Source organism: Macaca fascicularis, chromosome 5 (genome assembly GCF_037993035.2).
Source record: "Macaca fascicularis isolate 582-1 chromosome 5, T2T-MFA8v1.1".
NCBI classification, from domain to species: domain Eukaryota; kingdom Metazoa; phylum Chordata; class Mammalia; order Primates; family Cercopithecidae; genus Macaca; species Macaca fascicularis.
Window position 1 is genome coordinate 77,545,954 of NC_088379.1, and position 17,252 is coordinate 77,563,205.

Genomic DNA, 17,252 nt, shown 5'->3' on the forward strand with positions numbered 1-17,252 from the left:
TGAAGTCCCTCAAAAGCACCCTCTCCCTCTGAGGTCCACCAGCCTCATGGCAGAAAGGGCGAAGAAAGTAAACAGGCTTGAGTATTCCCCAACACCGTCACACACTCAAGTTCCCGATGGGGACACACTCAGGTCTTTCCATGGCTCGACCCCAATGCCAACCCACTTGTAGAATTAGTGCCCAGTAGGCAAGGGCACCTGTCTGGTCAGCCCGGGCAGGCTCTACACACCTGGGCAAGGTACCTGTGCTTCTTTGACACCCTCTGTTTTTTTGGCTTAACAGCCAGCTTGTGCTTGGCGGCACTGTTGTCCAGGCGAGCAATGGCCAGGGGAATGGCATCTAAGTTGACACTTTCGATGGTGCCAGCAGAAGAGAAGTGCCTTTTTGGCCGAGACGGTTTAACGGGAGCAACCTATAGGAGAGATTAAAATAGAAAGTCAGTTGGGATCAGAAGACAACCTGCAGGAAATCGCAGAATGGTAGCACTCCTTCCAGTGCGTGCCTTGCCCAGCCTGACCCAGGGAATGCAGGTGAGCAAAGGGGACTCCTTGGAAAATGAAATGAACACCCGTTTTGAAACCAAAGGACACTCACTGACTATTTGTTCCGCCAGCGTCCACTGGTATTAACTTTTAAAGGTCATATATCTTTTAGGAACTAATTGTCCTACTTTGACTAATATGAGGTTCAGAGTAGCTCTGAGATTAGCAAAACATAGCCAGGACGCCGAATCCTGCCCACAGCCTGTTTTGGAAAATCAGAGTTTTACCAGGCCACAGCCACACCCATTGTCTTTGGTTGCTTTTTGTGCTATGAAGGAAGAGTGGCACAAAGGAGAGTACTTGTAGCTTCATGTCACAAATCCTAAAATAATGAGTAGTTTGCTGATCCCTGGACTAGATCACCTCTGTGCTAAGAACCGTTAAACTCTTAGACACTGCATATATGCCTCAGCTCCTAGATAGCACTTAGTCCCTTTGAGGCCGGGAATGTGTCTTTTTTCATCTTTGTGTGGGTCCCCTTTACACCCACATAGCAAACCTCATTTGGTCAGTGCTCAATAAATATTTGTTGAAGGAATGAAGGAAAATAAAGCAAAACATCCATACCTGGAACACGAAATTCCTGATCAGCAAAAATGTTTTGGTATGGCTGGGCGCGATGGCTCGCACCTGTAATCCCAGCACTTTGGGAGGCTGAGGCGGGCAGATCACTTGAGGCCAGGAGTTCGAGACCAGTCTGGCCAACATGTCAAAACCCCATCTCTACCAAAAATTTTAAAAATAAAAATAAATTAGCCGGGTGTGGTGGTGCACACCTGTAATCCCAGCTGGGGAGGCTGACGCATGAGAATTCCCTGAACCCAGGATGCAGAGGGTGAAGTGAGATGGCTAGGCTGCACTACAGCCTAGCCTACAGAGCAAGACTCTGTCTCAAAAAAAAAAAAAAAAAAAAAAAGTTTTGGTACAATCACTCCAAAGAAGTCTCAGGGTACTGACTGCACTGAGAAGATAAAAGCAAGAGGGACCTGATGAGAAAAATGAGCGGCAAAAATCTGCCACGGGGACAAGTGCGGTCCTTCAAAGGATGAATTGTGGAATGGCCTGCAGCTCTAGAATACAGATGCAATCACTAAAAAATCACAACCTCAGATGAAGTGTAGATTTGAAAAGATCAGAGAGTGCGTGACACAGCCAGAACCCAGAGGCCACACAGAATCAGAAGGTAGAATGCCATGCCTGTACCTACAGAGAATTCACAGGCTGGCAGCAAGCAAAGGGCTCCTGGCCACACAATGCCAGAGTATTGCAGGGGGCGTAGCACTATGCCAGCAGCTCCAATGTGGCCAGGGTTTATCTGTTTGTTCCTGCTGAAAGCATGGAGTGGTGAGGTTTAGCGGAAGGGCTTGCATTTTGCAATTATCTTCTATATTTATGCACAAAAGATGAAAGATGAAGCAGCTAGCTCTAACAGCAAAATAGATGCTCAGTACATATTAATTTATGACAAGAAGCACAGAAAAATCAGCCTTTGGCCTTCTAGCTTTCATTTATTTATGGTTATCTTCATGATAGGCATCAGATTCTAAGCTGTTGCTGAATTAAACATTTGTTTCCATCCCCTAATAGATGCATGAGAAAAAGGAGTCGGAGCCAAATGTGACAGACTGAAGACATAGATAAGCACTTGACGCTGAGATTTAAGTGCTGTGCTTTGTTTCTAGTTATCCCAGCTGGCTTCCTCATTGTCTGGGTGGCAGCACTGTCTTGAGCCATCCCCTTCTTCAGGAGCAGATCCTGCTTCCTATACTGTCTGCCAGGCCTTGGGAGGATGTCTGTCCCCTTGTGCAGATGAAAGGTTCTCAGTGGGGCAGATCGGCTCCTACAGAAGAGGCGCCCGGAGAGAAGAGTCCACAGCGTTCTTACACTCCTGCCGGTAAAGTCCCAGGTTTAAAAAAATAAAAATAAAAGTAGAGAAATGCTAAAGTGCTTTTTTGTTTTGTTTTTGTTTCACTTCTCTAAATATAAGAGGACTAATTTCCTTACAGACTGGAGTTCAGCTATTCTGGAATGCCTTTTCCTTCAATTAACAGGGTCTTGAAGTACATGATCCTTTGAGGAAAGCTACCAATTTCTAGGACCCCAAACACAGGCATGCTGGGAGTATGGCTAGTTTTCAGAGCAGAGTTCAGTTCCAGCAGTTTGCCTTGCTATGGAAACAGACGCTCCAACATCTGTCACTAGTGGCATTCTGAAGGAATTTAAATATATGTAGGCAACATTTATGAATGGAAAATGAGGCAGCAGGTCACAAAAAAAAAAAAAAAAAAAGAAAAAAAAAAGGGAGGGGGGAGAAGATGAAAGTTAACTAAGGAAAGAAGTTAAATAAATAAGTTCAAATCGTATTACCTTCTCTTCCATCTCACTTCCAGCTCCAGGGAGATTCAGAGGACTTAGAGAACTTGGCGTATCACTGGACTGGAACAGTAAGAGAGCATTCAAGTCAAAGGCCTGAACAGGAAGTTCTGGGCAAATAACCAGACACTGTCTGTGCCTGGGTAGGGCCGCCCCCTCCTCTACACAGGGGTGCAGCTGGCCTCAGAGAGCCAGCAGGAGTCCCAGTGGGGACTATGCTAATATCCAAACTCCAACAGCACTGCCTGAGACACAGAGGGTGCACCAGCCTCTCCCCGAGTTCAATGTGTTTCCCACCTGGGTAGTCCCCAGTCTCGGTCCTTTGTGTTTTTCTCCACTGCCTGAGAGAATGTGAGTAGCTCAACAGCCACTTTCCCTGGGGTGCAGGGCTGTGTCTCATACATGGCCTCCAACCTCAATGCTTTGGCCTTGCTGGCTGACTCTGCCCCTTCTCCAGCCACACCTCCCCCATCTAAGCAATGAGTGAGAAGAAAGAAGGCTTACCAACTCCACATGCAGAGCTGGGCTGAGAAGGTGAAAGACCAGGGAGGGGCCAAGGAAACAGCAGAAAGGGAGAAGAAAAAGGCTAAAGATTCATACCCCCATGTCCTAGGCATGCCCAAGAGACCCCCAGAGGTCATCTGTACCTTTCATATGGCTCACTATGCCTCTTATAGTGGTATCTTCTTTTTCTTTTTTTTGAGACAGGGTCTCTACTTTGTCACCCAGGCTGGAGTGCAGTTGTACAATCACAGCTCACTGCAGCCTAGAACTGCGGGGCTCAAGCCTCAGCCACTCAGGTAGCTGGGACTAGAGGCATGGGCCACGTCTGGCTAATTTTTTATTTTATACACACACACACACACACACACACACACACACATATATATTTTTCGAGACAGAGTCTCGCTCTGTCGCCTGGTCTGGAGTACAGTGGCATGATCTCAGCTCACTGCAACCTCTGCCTCCTGGGTTCAAGCTCTTCTCCGGCCTCAACCTCCTGAGTAGCTGGGATTACAGGCATGCGCCACTGCGTCTGGCTAATTTTTGTATTTTCAGTAGAGATGGGGTTTCACCATGTTGGCCAGGCTGATCTTGAACTCCTGACCTCAGGTGATTCGTCCACCTCGGCCTCCCAAAGTGCTGGGATTACAGGCGTGAGCCACTGCGCTCAGCCTATTTTATACCTTTTGTAGAGATGAGGTCTCTACAAAATATTGCCCAGGTCGTTCTCCAACTCCTGGCATCAAGTGATCCTCCCACCTCAGCCTCACAAAGTGCTGGCATTATAGGTGTGAGCCACAGTGCCTGGCCCCTGTGATACCATCTATCCTATATTGCCATTTCTTACAAAAGCGTCTTTTCTTCCCTTCTAGAGCAACGTCAGCTTGCCCTACCTCCATCCATTCTCCACACCACACTTAGAAGGATCTTCAGAAAATACAAATCAGATTATGTCTCTGCTCTGCTTAAAATGACTCAAAGGCTTCATATTATCTTCAAAATAGAATTTACCCTTTTCCCATGGTCTATACAGTCCGGCTTGGCACCTCACTCTACCCTCCCTCCTTGCCCCCACCAGGGTCCTGCTATACTCCTCATCCAAATAAGAGACCTCTCCACCACCAAGTTACTCACTTTTCCATTACCCTGTTTTATTTTCTGTGCACCCAGCATTTTTCTTGATCTGAAATGATTATATTTATATATTTGTTGACTTGTTTGTTGTTTGTTACACCCTCTCATTAGGGTGTAAACTACAGAGATGGGGAGCCCCTTGTAGAATCTTGTTCACCTCTGTAACACCCATATCTGAGACAGTGCCTGCTGAACAAACAATCCCCTAGGCCACAGTGCCTAGCACTTATGAGCTCATCAATAACTGTGAGGACATTTGCTTCAGACCTCAGGATACCTCTGCACCAAGGCGATGGCTGTTGCTGCTGCCTAGCACTGGAGAGGTTGGGAAGAGCAATTTTAGACCTGCTGGGAGAGATGGGCCCATCCCTGCTTGACCTACCACACAAAGGGTGTCAATGCATGGGTGCCAGGTGTCACAATGGGCAACAGGGGAAGAATGTCCTTTTTCACATTCCCTCCTCACTCGCCTCTGCAAATCACTCATCTTTCTCACTACTCTTATGACGCATGAGTTGATAATGCATGATTTCTTCTGAGGCATGCCCATTTTAATAACGCCCAGCAAAATCCCAGGGGTCCTGATGGGCAAAGCCTAGAGAATGCTTTATTTATTTATTTGTTTATTTATTTATTTAAAGTGAAACCCCAGTGCCTCACCTAGAGAATTCCTGACTCACTACTGGTTGGACTTTGCTTCTTTTTCCCTAAGAGGTCTAAGGGCATCTTTTCTGCTGCTTTGGAAGAACTCTCATTTCAGGATATGCTCAAAGTGTCAAGAGATCAAATTTAGACAGGATGGTGCTGCAGTGTGACTTTCTTTCCAGGCCAGGTACTCTTCAAGTTGGCCTGTTTGATGTCTTCTGTCTCATGGAGCCCCTACGCATTTCTTTTTTCATTTCCCTTTAAATTAGTCCAGTTGGGGCCGGGCGCGGTGGCTCAAGCCTGTAATCCCAGCACTTTGGGAGGCCGAGGCGGGCGGATCACGAGGTCAGGAGATCGAGACCATCCTGGCTGACACGGTGAAACCCTGTCTCTACTAAAAAATACAAAAAACTAGCCGGGCAAGGTGGCGGGCGCCTGTAGTCCCAGCTACTGGGGAGGCTGAGGCAGGAGAATTGCGTGAACCCGGGAGGCGGAGCCTGCAGTGAGCTGAGATCCGGCCACTGCACTCCAGCCTGGGCGGCAGAGCGAGACTCCGTCTCAAAAAAAAAAAAAAAAAAAAATTAGTCCAGTTGGACAAATAATTATGCAGTGCTGCAAAGCAGGCAGTGGCTCAGTCCTAGGGAGACATAGATATGTCAGACCCAGTTTGTTCTCAAGGAATCCCATGTTTAGAGATGGAGAGAAAACAGTTACATGGACATAGATAGGGAGTACAGACATGTAAAAAATGGTGAAGACACACAGTGAAGGCATGAGAAGATAGTACAGCTTGTGGTGAGGCCAGGTACAGCTTCCCAGAAGAGGTAGGCATAAGCCTTGAAGCGTAAGTGAAAGATACTGGGAAGACCGCCTGCAAAGAGCATGTCTCCTCTTTCTCCCCATCCTCATTGCTGGCTACAGGTCAGGACACCTACCAGGAAGTGCCCTTGAGCCCTGAGCCACTCATCAGAAAAGATCCTCCCTCTAATTCCCCCACCGCAGACCCCAGGGTTACTGGAGGCCCAATATCCTGCCCTGGTTTATGAGCAATCAATCAAGTAACTCCCTGGAGGAGACTTACCTTGTTCTCAGGGTCTGAGAGGATGATGTCCTGCTGAGTCACAATTTCCATGGGACTGGTCAGGAACAGATCCTCTTCTAAGCTAGCCTCTCCACTGTTTGCCTTCTTCATGGGAATGGCATTGGGTGGCCGCTGCCCAAACTTGATATTCTTGCTCAACTGTTGCTGGAGAGAAACAGAAGAAAGACATTCTGAAGCAGTGAAGCAGTTCACAATCACCACAACCAGGTTCTCCAGCATATCTAGTGAGCCCTGAGGCATACCTTGTGCACGACTGATTTCTAGACTCAACTCCATGCCAGGAAACCACGATGCCATCCTGTAATAAGTTAATTTGTTTTCCACTTTCTTTTCTTTTTTTTTTTCTTTCCCACCTTCAAGCCATGAGCTTTCTCATCCAGCCACCTCTTTCATGGAGATCCCAACATTTCCCAGTGGGCATGGTGGCCACATTTTCTGAACCAAAAGTTGGGATATACGTTATGACAAACATTTTTGATTAGCCTATAAATTCATTTATATAAAAAGTCTTTTAAAAGTGCCAAAAAAAAAATGTATAGAAAATAGTTACATGAAATGTAAGAACCAGTGAGGGAAATCAAGACCCTAAAGGTTGGTGCAACTCTCCAGCCCCTTTGGGACATATTCACTTTGAAGATTTATACTTCTGCAGCCTTCCTCGCCAGCCCTTAGCTTGAGACCCCAAACCAGAGCATTGCATTCTGCCACAATGGGTCACTGCCAAGGCAAAGAAGGCCCCAGAGCCAGCAAGTCTTTCCATGATCAATACTAAAACCCTGTAAAGGATAGGAACAATCTGGACGTCCTCTTTGCCTTGCTGTGGCCACCTAACCGTGACAAAGGGGATAGAGGAACCAAGTGGGGAAAAGCCAGAGAGGGACTGATTACTGGTGAGTGCTGGCTAAAAGGACGGGGAGAAGGGAGGGGAAAATAGGGTAGAAAGGATTAAATAGTATTTGCAAGTAGAGGAAGGCCAGATTAGAAAAGCAAAAATGTCTCCAGAAGTTGCCCAAAGTCCCCTGGGGCGTAAAATTGCCCCCAGCTGAGAACCACTGCTCTAAGACCTAGGTCCTTAGGTTTCATAGTCATTATATTCCTCAAAAAATATATTTTCTGAAATGTTCATCTTTCTCTGTTTGTTTGTTTGAGACAGGGTCTCGCTCTGTTGCCCAGGCTGGAGTGCAGTGGCCAAATTTCGGCTCATTGCAACCTTGAATTCCCAGGCTCAGATGATTCTCCCATGCTCAGGTGATCCTCCTACCTCAGCCTTCCAAGTAGCTGGGACTACAGGCATGCACCACCACGGCCAGCTAACTTTTGTATTTTTTGTAGAGATAGGGTTTCAACAAGTTGCCCAGGCTCGTCTCAAACTCCTGGTCTCAAGCAATCCGCACACCTTGGCCTCCCAAAGTGCTGGGATTACAGGCGTGAGCCACCGTGCCTAGCCTGATATTTATCTCTAATCTGGCTAATATTTAATCCCACAGAGCTGCAAAAAGCCATAGCAATCACCTACTCCAAACCCCTCACTTTGCAAAAAGGTCTGAGGCCCAGTGGAGAGAGGTGACTGGCCCAAGCTTATGGAAAGAATGAGTGGCTCAAAAGGAATCTGAACTCAGGTCTTTTAAAAATAACATTCAGTGTTGTTTTCATTGCACTCCACTGGTGCTCATAACTTTGACACTGCACTTCTTTCTTCCAGGGGCAGAAATAAAGAGACAGAGTATTTCCAATACTTCACTGATGTTCCCTGGTGGAAGAATCCCTTGAAGGAAATGTCTTCTCTCCCTTTGAACTCAGTGGTACCAAATCCACCCACCTTTGCCCAGCTCCCCCTCAGCCTTGCACAGTGGGAAGTGAGACTGCAGAGATATAACAGAGATGAGCCCAAGGGTCCCCTCCACATGCCCCCTGGGGACCCCAGCATGCCAAGTCAGGAGCACAGCCAGGCAAGGGCTTATATTGGGTCTGCTGGTATTTCAGCCCGAGCCTGGCTCTGCCAGCCTCACAGGAAAGGAGCACACATGAAAAGCCAAGTTCAGCAAGGGAAGTACAGCGTCAGCAGCCTGGAAGGGTTGTGGGGAGGAAAAGGCTCAAAAAGGGTATCTTCTAAAAACAAGTCCAACAGAAAGCAGCAAGTAGTATCTATTCTAAACAAATCAATAAACAGGCACAGTTAGAACAGCCGATGGATGGAGTTAGACAAGAGGACATGGAGTAACAAGGTAACAGGCCCGTCTCACCCTGCAGCCTTGGGAAAGGGGGTGGGGACCTGTGCAGAAGAGGTGGGAATGGTTCCTGTGTCCGCCCAGTCCAGCCTTCTCTAGGAATGTTGGCCAAAAACTGGAAACTGTTCTAAATCCCCTTAGACTGAGACATCTCCTGTTGGGGGGGTCTGCTTTTTACCAATGCTGAGATGAGGACATTTCTTGTGCTTAGAGTGGAAAGGATATTTTGTGTGTGTGTGTGTGTGTGTGAGAGACAGGGTCTCATTGTGACACACAGGCTAGAGTGCAGTGGCATGATCACAGCTCACTGCAGCCTCAATCTCCTGGGCTCAAGTGATCCTCCTGCCTTAGCCTCCCAAGTAGCTAGGACCACACACATCGACCACCATACCTAATGCTGGAGAACCTGCTTGTGGTGATTGTGAACTGCTTCACTGCTTCAGAATGTCTTTCTTCTGTTTCTCTCCAGCTAATTTTCAGATTTTTTTGTAGAGACGGGGTCTCACCATGATGCCCAGGCTTGTCTCAAACTCCTGCGCTCAAGTGATGCTCCTGCATTAGGCTCCTAAAGTGCTGGGATTACAGGTATGAGCCACTGCACCCAGCTGGAAAGGATAATGAACTTCCAAGGAGGACCTGGCCTAACACTCTAATACCATTTAGTTAGGATTTTTGCCATCATCACTCTCTCTCTCTCTCTATACACACACACACACACACACACGCACACACACTCTTAAACTTTACTTCATTTTAAATTTTTTAAATTAAATTTTAATTTTTTAGAGTTGGGGTCTCCTTCTGTTGCCCAGGCTAAAGTGCAGTAGTGCCATCATAGCTCACTGCAGCCTCAAACTCCTGGGCTCAAGGAATCCTCCCACCTCAGCCTCCTAAATAGGTAGGACTACAGGTGCATACCACCATGCCCGACTAATTTTTAAAATTTTTGTAGAGTTGGGTGGGGTCTTGCTATGTTGCTCAGGCTGGTCTGGAGCTCCTGGACTCAAGCAATCCTCCTGCCTCAGCCTCCCAAAGTGCTGGCATTACAGGCATGAGCCATTGCACCTGGCCTGTTTTACTTCATTAGGGCCCTTTTTATAATACTCCTGTTGGTCCATCCTGATGCTTAAGAGACAAAAAAAGAATAAGGCAAAATGTATTTCAGTTCAGTCTGAATTGAAATAATGTCCAAAGATGGAGTAACTATTATATCTACAAATAGAAAAGAGAACATGGTAAGAAAAAAAAAAATGGAATAAGAGCAGGAAAAAGAAGGTGCCTGGTACAAAGCAGAGAAATGAAAAGAGTAATGTTAGGAAGTGAAGTTGAGAATTAAAGCGGCAAATCGAGAAGAAGGGACAGGGGACAGAGAAAATGCATAGGGAAGAAGAGGGAGCAGGGCCCAGGAAGAGCAGACCAGCTGCAGTTACAACAGTTGGGGGACGTTGGCAGGGGAGGGCAGAGGGAGAAAAGACAGAGGGAGGGAGGGAAGCAGAATGTGTATCTATCATGTATGTCACAGATATGTTCATCCTGGCAAAATCAGCATCATGCTGTTGCCTTTCAGAATGAAAGTGTGCATCTTAGTAAAGAAGCTGACTTGAAATCCCCCCAGAGAAAACAAACTCAGGCTGATGGCTGGGGAACTTAGGAAGAGAAACTGAGATGAAAGAGGGGAATGGTGGCCGTGATGAAGAGGAGGGCTACAGTTTCTATGTCCAGACGAAGGACTGCCCTACAGTCATCTGGGATGAGACAGTGGACCCAGGCCAGGGCAGGACTCAGGATCTGAGGCATGGTGCGCAATCCTCAGGTACTCAAGGCCAAGGCCTCACCCCTACAGGCTCTCCCTGTGGTACCTCTTCTGAATGCTTCCTTCAGCCAACTCAGAGGAGACTGGCTGTTAGGACATTTTGTGTGCTTTATTATATCAACAATGAAGTTTACTGCTCACACCTATTTGGCAATCTCAGGTGTCATGTGAGTTGACTATGTGGATAAATGTGTCTTTTTTGTTACTTTAATTCTGCCCACTACTCAGGCATTGTCATGAGAGGAACTATGAAATAATCACTGAAAACCAGACTGTTAAGATAAGCTGGCCTTTAAGTTTTCAGAGAGATAAACTACCACTCCTCCCATCTTTAAATATACATATATCCCCAGGTTCCTTCTTCTTTTCTTTTTTTTCTTCTTGCGATGGAGTCTCGCTCTGTCACCCACACGATCTCGGCTCACTGCAACCTCCACCTCCAGGGTTCAAGCGATTCTCCTGCCTCAGTCTCCCCGAGTAGCTGGGATTACAGGCACGTGCCACCACACCCGGCTAATTTTTGTATTTTTAGTAGAGATAGGGTTTCACCATGCTGGCCAGCTGGTCTTGAACTCCTGGCCTCAAGTGATCCACTCACCTCGACCTCCCAGAGTGCTGGGATTACAGGCGTGAGCCACCACGCCCAGCCCCCAGGCTCCTTTATACACACAGGAAGTATAAGCAGAAGGGAGAGTGGACACTTGTGCCTCAACTGATGCTCCATGTTGCTGGTGGCTATGAATGGAGTTACTGTTGAGACTGGAATGTGAGCTACAAGAACTATATTTTATTCATTCAAATTGGACCATTTTGTTGTAATGTGGAATGCTGCAGAATGACGTTACAGGAATGCACATCCATATTTATAAGGCTTATTCCTACAATGTGGAAATGCTGAGCACATCATATTCTAGAGCTCTCTGCCAGCGTCTAGATTTTCCTATCCTTCAGACTATGTCTACAGAGCAAAGCAGAAAAAAAAAATAAATTTGCTGTCTTTTTGAACAAACTCCAGGTATCTCCATTGTTAAAATGAATAATAAAAAAAAGAAAAAGAAAAAGCATACGGAGTTACAGACATCCTGCTCTAGGAAGAAGTGGCCAAGAGTGGGTGTTTATTCTTTGTGTCCTTGACAGCTGCAGTAAGGTGTCAAAATCCCCGAATGTATGACTTTGGTATTTGTAAGTGAAATCTGGCTCGGTGGGAGATACAAGCTACTCAGGATGCAGGTGTTCCCTCCCACACCAGATAATCCATGGTACAAACAGACTAAGCATTTCCTGACAAAGGTGTGGTATAATCCTAACAATTACCTGCAGCCTTAGACTGTGGTACCCCTGAGTTTTATCACCAGTTGGTACATACCTCACAGCCTGGTCTGATCTTACACAAACAGGCACCCTCCCTGATCCGTGCTGGTGGGCAGCTGTAGGGAATGTCAAGGTCATTGTAGCTGAAATGCAACGAAGTGCAAAGCTTCTGAAGCCGCTCTGTGCTACAGCAGGTCAATGGTGATTTTATAGAGATAGCAGATCTTAAAAGCAGGAGAGGCCCTCAGATCAGCCCTTGTGTGCATGCCCCTTAGTTTTCAGGAGGAGAAAGTGCCAGAGAGGTTGAATGAGTTCACCCAAAGCCAGGTGGGGCTGGCTTTGTATTTCACCGCATTCTGTCACTCATTCAGATGGTACTCATACTGCTGGCCACAGAGCAACTCTTTTATGTACAGAGTCCTCACAAAGGACACCATTGTTGGTTTTGTCCCTACAACCGCCCTATATATAAAAATTTGTTTTCACTATGCACGTGCATTATTTTTATATTTAGAAACAAATGGTGATTTTTCTTTTAAATAGTGATTTTTCTTTTAAATCTGCCACAGAAATTGTGGCAGATGGTAGATTCACGTTACTCAGGAAAGGGGAGGCTGGTTTATACTGTATTTTGTATTCCGTGGAGAGATACCAACCTGCAACCTAAGACAGTTCTCGGTGAGCCAACAATGTGCAGGCACTAGAGGGCAACCTTTCCAAATGCAGGCATTACAGACACCCTTCCGTGGGTCTCTAGGGGCTGCAAGGGCTGGGAAGTTTCTTAAGCCACAGAGAAAAAAGGCATTCCAGTAGACATCTCATCTCAGAAGAATGTCTTAATAATGGTGGCTAATCAGCTTGCCAGGACATATACTGTCAAATAGGTGTTTTCCATTACTTCTCTCTTTTTAAAAATAAACATATACACATACACAAAGACAATTCCAGACATAAAAATATACATGCCTCAGACACAACTCAATTCTCTCATTCCATGCTGGCATCTACAAGGGGGCAGTCTCTTAGGCTGCTTACTAAGCATCAATACCAGCATCATGTTGTCATGGAAAAATGCAAAGCATTCATGCAAGTTCATAATGTTACTACCATTTCTACGACTTACCAGGAACATACTGCTTAGTCGACTGAAAAATAAAGCACAATCTTTTTGGGGATGATACAGTTATATCTCAGGTCACGCCAAAAAAAATCACATTTCCTATGATCCCCATTTCCCTCCTCAAAGAGCAAACAAAGCCTTTTATGTTTTCAAAAATATAACTACAGAGATGAAAGGAAGCTTGTGAATCCATGCAGCAGAAGCAAAACTAGGCAGACCTCATACGAATAGATATTGTCAAAATGAGCACACACGAATTAAATAGTTATTCTGCTTTACTCACATTTTTCTTCCTGTGTTTACACAAGTGTCACTTTGGGGAAGTTAGTCATTTTACATTTTATTAATTATGACATCAGATTATTTAAAATCATGCCTTACTGTTAACAGAAATACCAGGCACTCACATATTTTTATTGAGTTTCTATCTTTCCAACACTGCAGAATTATATAGTACACTTTTTCACAACACTAAATCCACTTCTTGGCATGGCAGTGGCATGTGGTGTGATGTGACAGATCAGATATCACTGAAGACAAGAGATTTTAATCTGATTTTTTAACAACTCCTAAAAAGCTCTCGTAAAATCCTTTTAACAGCTGTTTTGTGAACTGAAATCTGTAAGTCATTCCTCTTAGAAAGAGGATACGATGAAACAGAGGTTCACAACTTCTTAGGAATAATATTGCAAGAATCAAAAGACTTGAAGAAGGAAAGGCAAGGAGGAGGGGGGTCAAGGTTTTCTTTGGCCATCATCATCCTTCCCTCTTCTTCGACCTATAAGAAGTCTCCCAAAGTGCTGGGATTACCGGAGTGCACCACCGTGCCTGGCCAGGTGAGAGAATTCTATCTGCCAAGCCACTAGGCAGACCTCATAGTCAGGCTCTAAGGGCATCTTTGACCTATAAGAAGCGCTTTTTCTATAAAAAGTGTAAGAGCACAGCCAGCTAGAACCAAGAATGGAAGCCGGTTAGGAATCCTAAGATTTGAAGGACATGCCTGGGGTTGGCCCTGAGGGCAGGACTATGGCAGCAGGCATCAAGATCTAGGCAAGTTGGGTGTCATTCCAGGGTCTCTTAGCTACTTCCCCATCTGCCACAGGCTACACATTTAGCTGGGTGTTATGTGGAATATGTGACCAGACACAATTTCCACAAAATATCACAAAATACACAGCTCATGCTCCATAGAAACAAGAACACCTCAGAAATAAATTTTTATTTGTTTGTTTGAGACGAAGTCTCTCCGTCTCCAGGCTGGAGTGCAGTGTCGCCATCTTGGCTCACTGCAACCTCCGCCTCCCGGGTTCAAGCGATTCTCCTGCCTCAGCCTCCCAGGACTACAGGTGCGTGCCACCAGACCCACCTACTTTTTTGCATTTTTAGTAGAGACAAGGTTTCACTGTGTTAGCCAGGATGGTCTCAATCTTCTGCTGATCTCTACTGAGTAAAGTGCGTCAGTATATCAGTAGCTACCGAGGGCAGCTGTTCTCTTTTCCTTTTTTTTTTTCTTGTTCATTGATTCATTTATTGACTCAGTGTTGTAGACTTACAGACAGGTGGAAACCAGCAGCCCAGAGCCCTCTGCTCATAACCTGGAGAGCCTCCAAGCAGCTAGCTGGAGAACCTCAGAGAAGTGCTTGCTTGGGCATCTATCTTGGGTAAGAGAATTTTTTTTTTTTGGACAAGCTTTCACTCTATCACCCAGGCTGGCATGCAGTGGTATGATCTCAGAGGCAACCTCTGCCTCCCAGGCTCAAGCCATCCTCCCACCTCAGCCTCCTGAGAAACTGGGACTACAGGCATGCACCACCATGCCTGGCTAACTTTTGTATTTTCGGTAGAGATGTGGTTTCACCATGTTGCCCAGGCTGGTCTCGAACTCCTGAGCTCAAGCAGTCTACCCACCTCGGCCTCCCAAAGTGCTGGAATTACTGGAGTGAGCCACAGTGTCTGGCCAGATGAGAGAATTCTATCTGCCAAGCCACTAGGCGGACCTCATAGTCAGGCTCTAAGGGCATTGCTCTTCTTGCTTTTCCTGTATGACCTGCCATTTCAATCACATTTGGTGAAGAATTATTTATTATATTTTCATGGTTACGGAGGTACCACCAGAGTTGATTTTAAGTAGGAAAACTGCCCCACTCTGCAGAGTGAACTGAAAGGTGGCTTAAGAGCTTTGTGATTTTCTTCTGAGACAAGGTGGCTCAGGGTGGTGAGATTTACAAACACAGCAGAAAAATAGTCATGTCATTCACTGTCCAATTATAGAGACTCGGAAAGTGGATATGTGTTGTGCATACTCTCAGTCGACAGTCAGCCCTGATCCAGGGATTATGGGCAATGCTTAATGGTTAGGAACTCTTCCTGTCATCCAAGTCCTGTAGCTTTGTTGTTGTTGTTGTTGTTGTTCTGTGGGAGAGAGTCTTGCTCTGTCACCCAGGTTGGAGTGCAGTGGCATGATCTCGGCTCACTACCACCTTTGCCTCCCGGATTCAAGCGATTCTCCTGCCTCAGCCCCCCTTGTAGCTGGGATTACAGGTGTGTGCCACCACATCCAGCTAATATTTGCAGTTTTAGTAGACACAGTGTTTCGCCATGTTGCCCAGGCTGCTCTTGAACTCCTGGCCTCAAGTGATCCACCCGCCTCGGCCTCCCAAAGTGCTGGGATTACAGGCCTCAGCCACCGTGCCTGGCCCCAAGTCCTGCAGCTTCTCTTGGCTACTTATTTTCATGTCCAGTAAAATGGAGGGAACACTTTCAAAGAAAAGGAGAGGGTGTGTCATGCACGTGGCTGCAATGGCGATAGTGTAGGTCTCGCAGTTGGGCAGGAGGTTTCCAGAGAATAGAGTTGAATTCAAGAAAGCAGTAATTCTCACCAGGAGTGACCTCTGGACCTCCCAATCCATTACTTAAGGCCAAGCTCGGGACTTTTCCCACTTCCCTCCATAGCTGGGCCCCTCCTATGGCTCGTACCTCCCACTCTCAAGCTGTCTTACCTGAAGAGTTTTGACTTTGCCCAAGATGTTGTCCTGTGACATTGCTTGAACTGTCTGCTCACTTTCTGCTCCCCCATCAGGGATAAAAATACTGTCATGGGAAAATGCCCGGGTTCCCATAGAATAGTTGAAGGACCTGGAATGTAAATCATGTGCTTCATTTTATTAGGATACAATTTCTTTTGGCAATTCAGTTTTCCATTATTCCTGATTGGAGGGACTCCACCCACATTCTCAGTCTCATTCGGCAAGCACTTCCAGCATTGTGTCCCTTTCAGCTGGGGGTCGGCCAAGGAGCTGGGTAGACGAAAGGGTCCCCATCTCTTACACAGCCCTGGTTCAGAGCCATTCACCATGAGAACACAAAGACAGTTACTTATTTGTATAGGATCCAAGACAGAAGGCACTGCAGAACTTTTAATTGGAAGAGCCTTTCTCCAACTGAGCTGTCACTATCAGTTTTGTCCCAGTAAGTCTTGCCAACCAGAATTTATTAAGTAACATGCAAGTCTAGAAGTAAGAGGCAAGGATTTCTTACTTTCAGATGACAACCAAACTGGAAGAAAGATGTACACATCCCAAACAAAGACTTTGGAAGAGGACTAGAGAATTGTTGATAGAGACAATAAATGCTTTAGAAATTTCGAGAAAATGGGAGACATTTGTGTTAGGGCCCTTCTGATAGGCTTTGCATATATGGAACACCTATAGGTGGCTGGTATCCAACAAAAACTTTTTATATTTTTATTTTTATTTATTTATATTTTTAGAGACAAGATTTTGTTCTGTTGCCCAGACTGGAGTGCAGTGATGTGATCATGGCTCAATGTAGCCTCAAACTCCTGGGCTCAGGGGATCCTACAGAGTAGCTAGGAATACAGGCATCTGCTCCCACATCCAGCTAATTTATATTATTTTTTGTAGGGATGGGGTCTTGCTATGTTGCCCAGGCTGGTTTTGAACTCTTGGCTTCCTCACAAAGCATTGGGATTATAGGCATGAGCCACTAAGCCCAGCTAAAACACTTTTTAGTTGAAGGGCTGGACTTAGAGGAAGTCTGGACTTCTACCTGACAATGAGGTATAAGCCGTGTGAAATGCACAAAGACGGCCAGGCACAGTGGCTCATGCCAAGCCCAGCACTTTGGGAGGCAGAGGCAGGCAGATCACCTGAGGTCCGGAGTTCGAGACCAGCCTGGCCAATATGGTGAAACCCCATCTCTACTAAAAAAAAAAAAATTAGCCAGGTGTGGTGGCGGGCACCTGTAATCCCAGCTACTTGGGAGACTCAGATGGGAGAACTGCTTGAACCCGGGAGGTGAAGATTGCAGTGAGCCAACATCACGCCACTGCACTCCAGCCTAGATGAGACAGAGCGAGACTCCGTCTCAAAAAAAAAAAAAGAAAAAAAAAAAGAAATGCACAAAGAGGAAGCAGCAGAAGCAAACTGTTCCTTACTTGATCTTGGAAACTAACTTATC

The 17,252-nt window shown here is 46.0% G+C and overlaps 1 protein-coding gene across 5 annotated transcripts in view; it reads right to left on the reverse strand.

Moving 5' to 3' along the window:
- Window positions 1-17,252, reverse strand: part of CRACD (capping protein inhibiting regulator of actin dynamics) — a 280,879-nt gene that overhangs the window by 17,158 nt on the left and 246,469 nt on the right. The window contains exons 1-5 of one of the 5 annotated variants that reach the window (XM_045392571.2): window positions 15,773-15,880; window positions 12,777-12,798; window positions 6,281-6,445; window positions 2,911-2,979; window positions 231-413 (exon numbers count right to left, since the gene is read on the reverse strand). In XM_045392571.2, the coding sequence (XP_045248506.2) occupies window positions 231-413; window positions 2,911-2,979; window positions 6,281-6,445; window positions 12,777-12,798; window positions 15,773-15,870 (537 nt within the window). In that variant the 5' untranslated portion in view covers window positions 15,871-15,880. Of the gene's footprint in view, window positions 1-230; window positions 414-2,910; window positions 2,980-6,280; window positions 6,446-6,543; window positions 6,569-8,920; window positions 9,028-12,776; window positions 12,799-15,772; window positions 15,909-17,252 lie in introns of those variants that run through there. The other 4 variants (XM_005555241.4, XM_074039947.1, XM_065545172.2 and 1 more) reach the window with 4 other exon arrangements.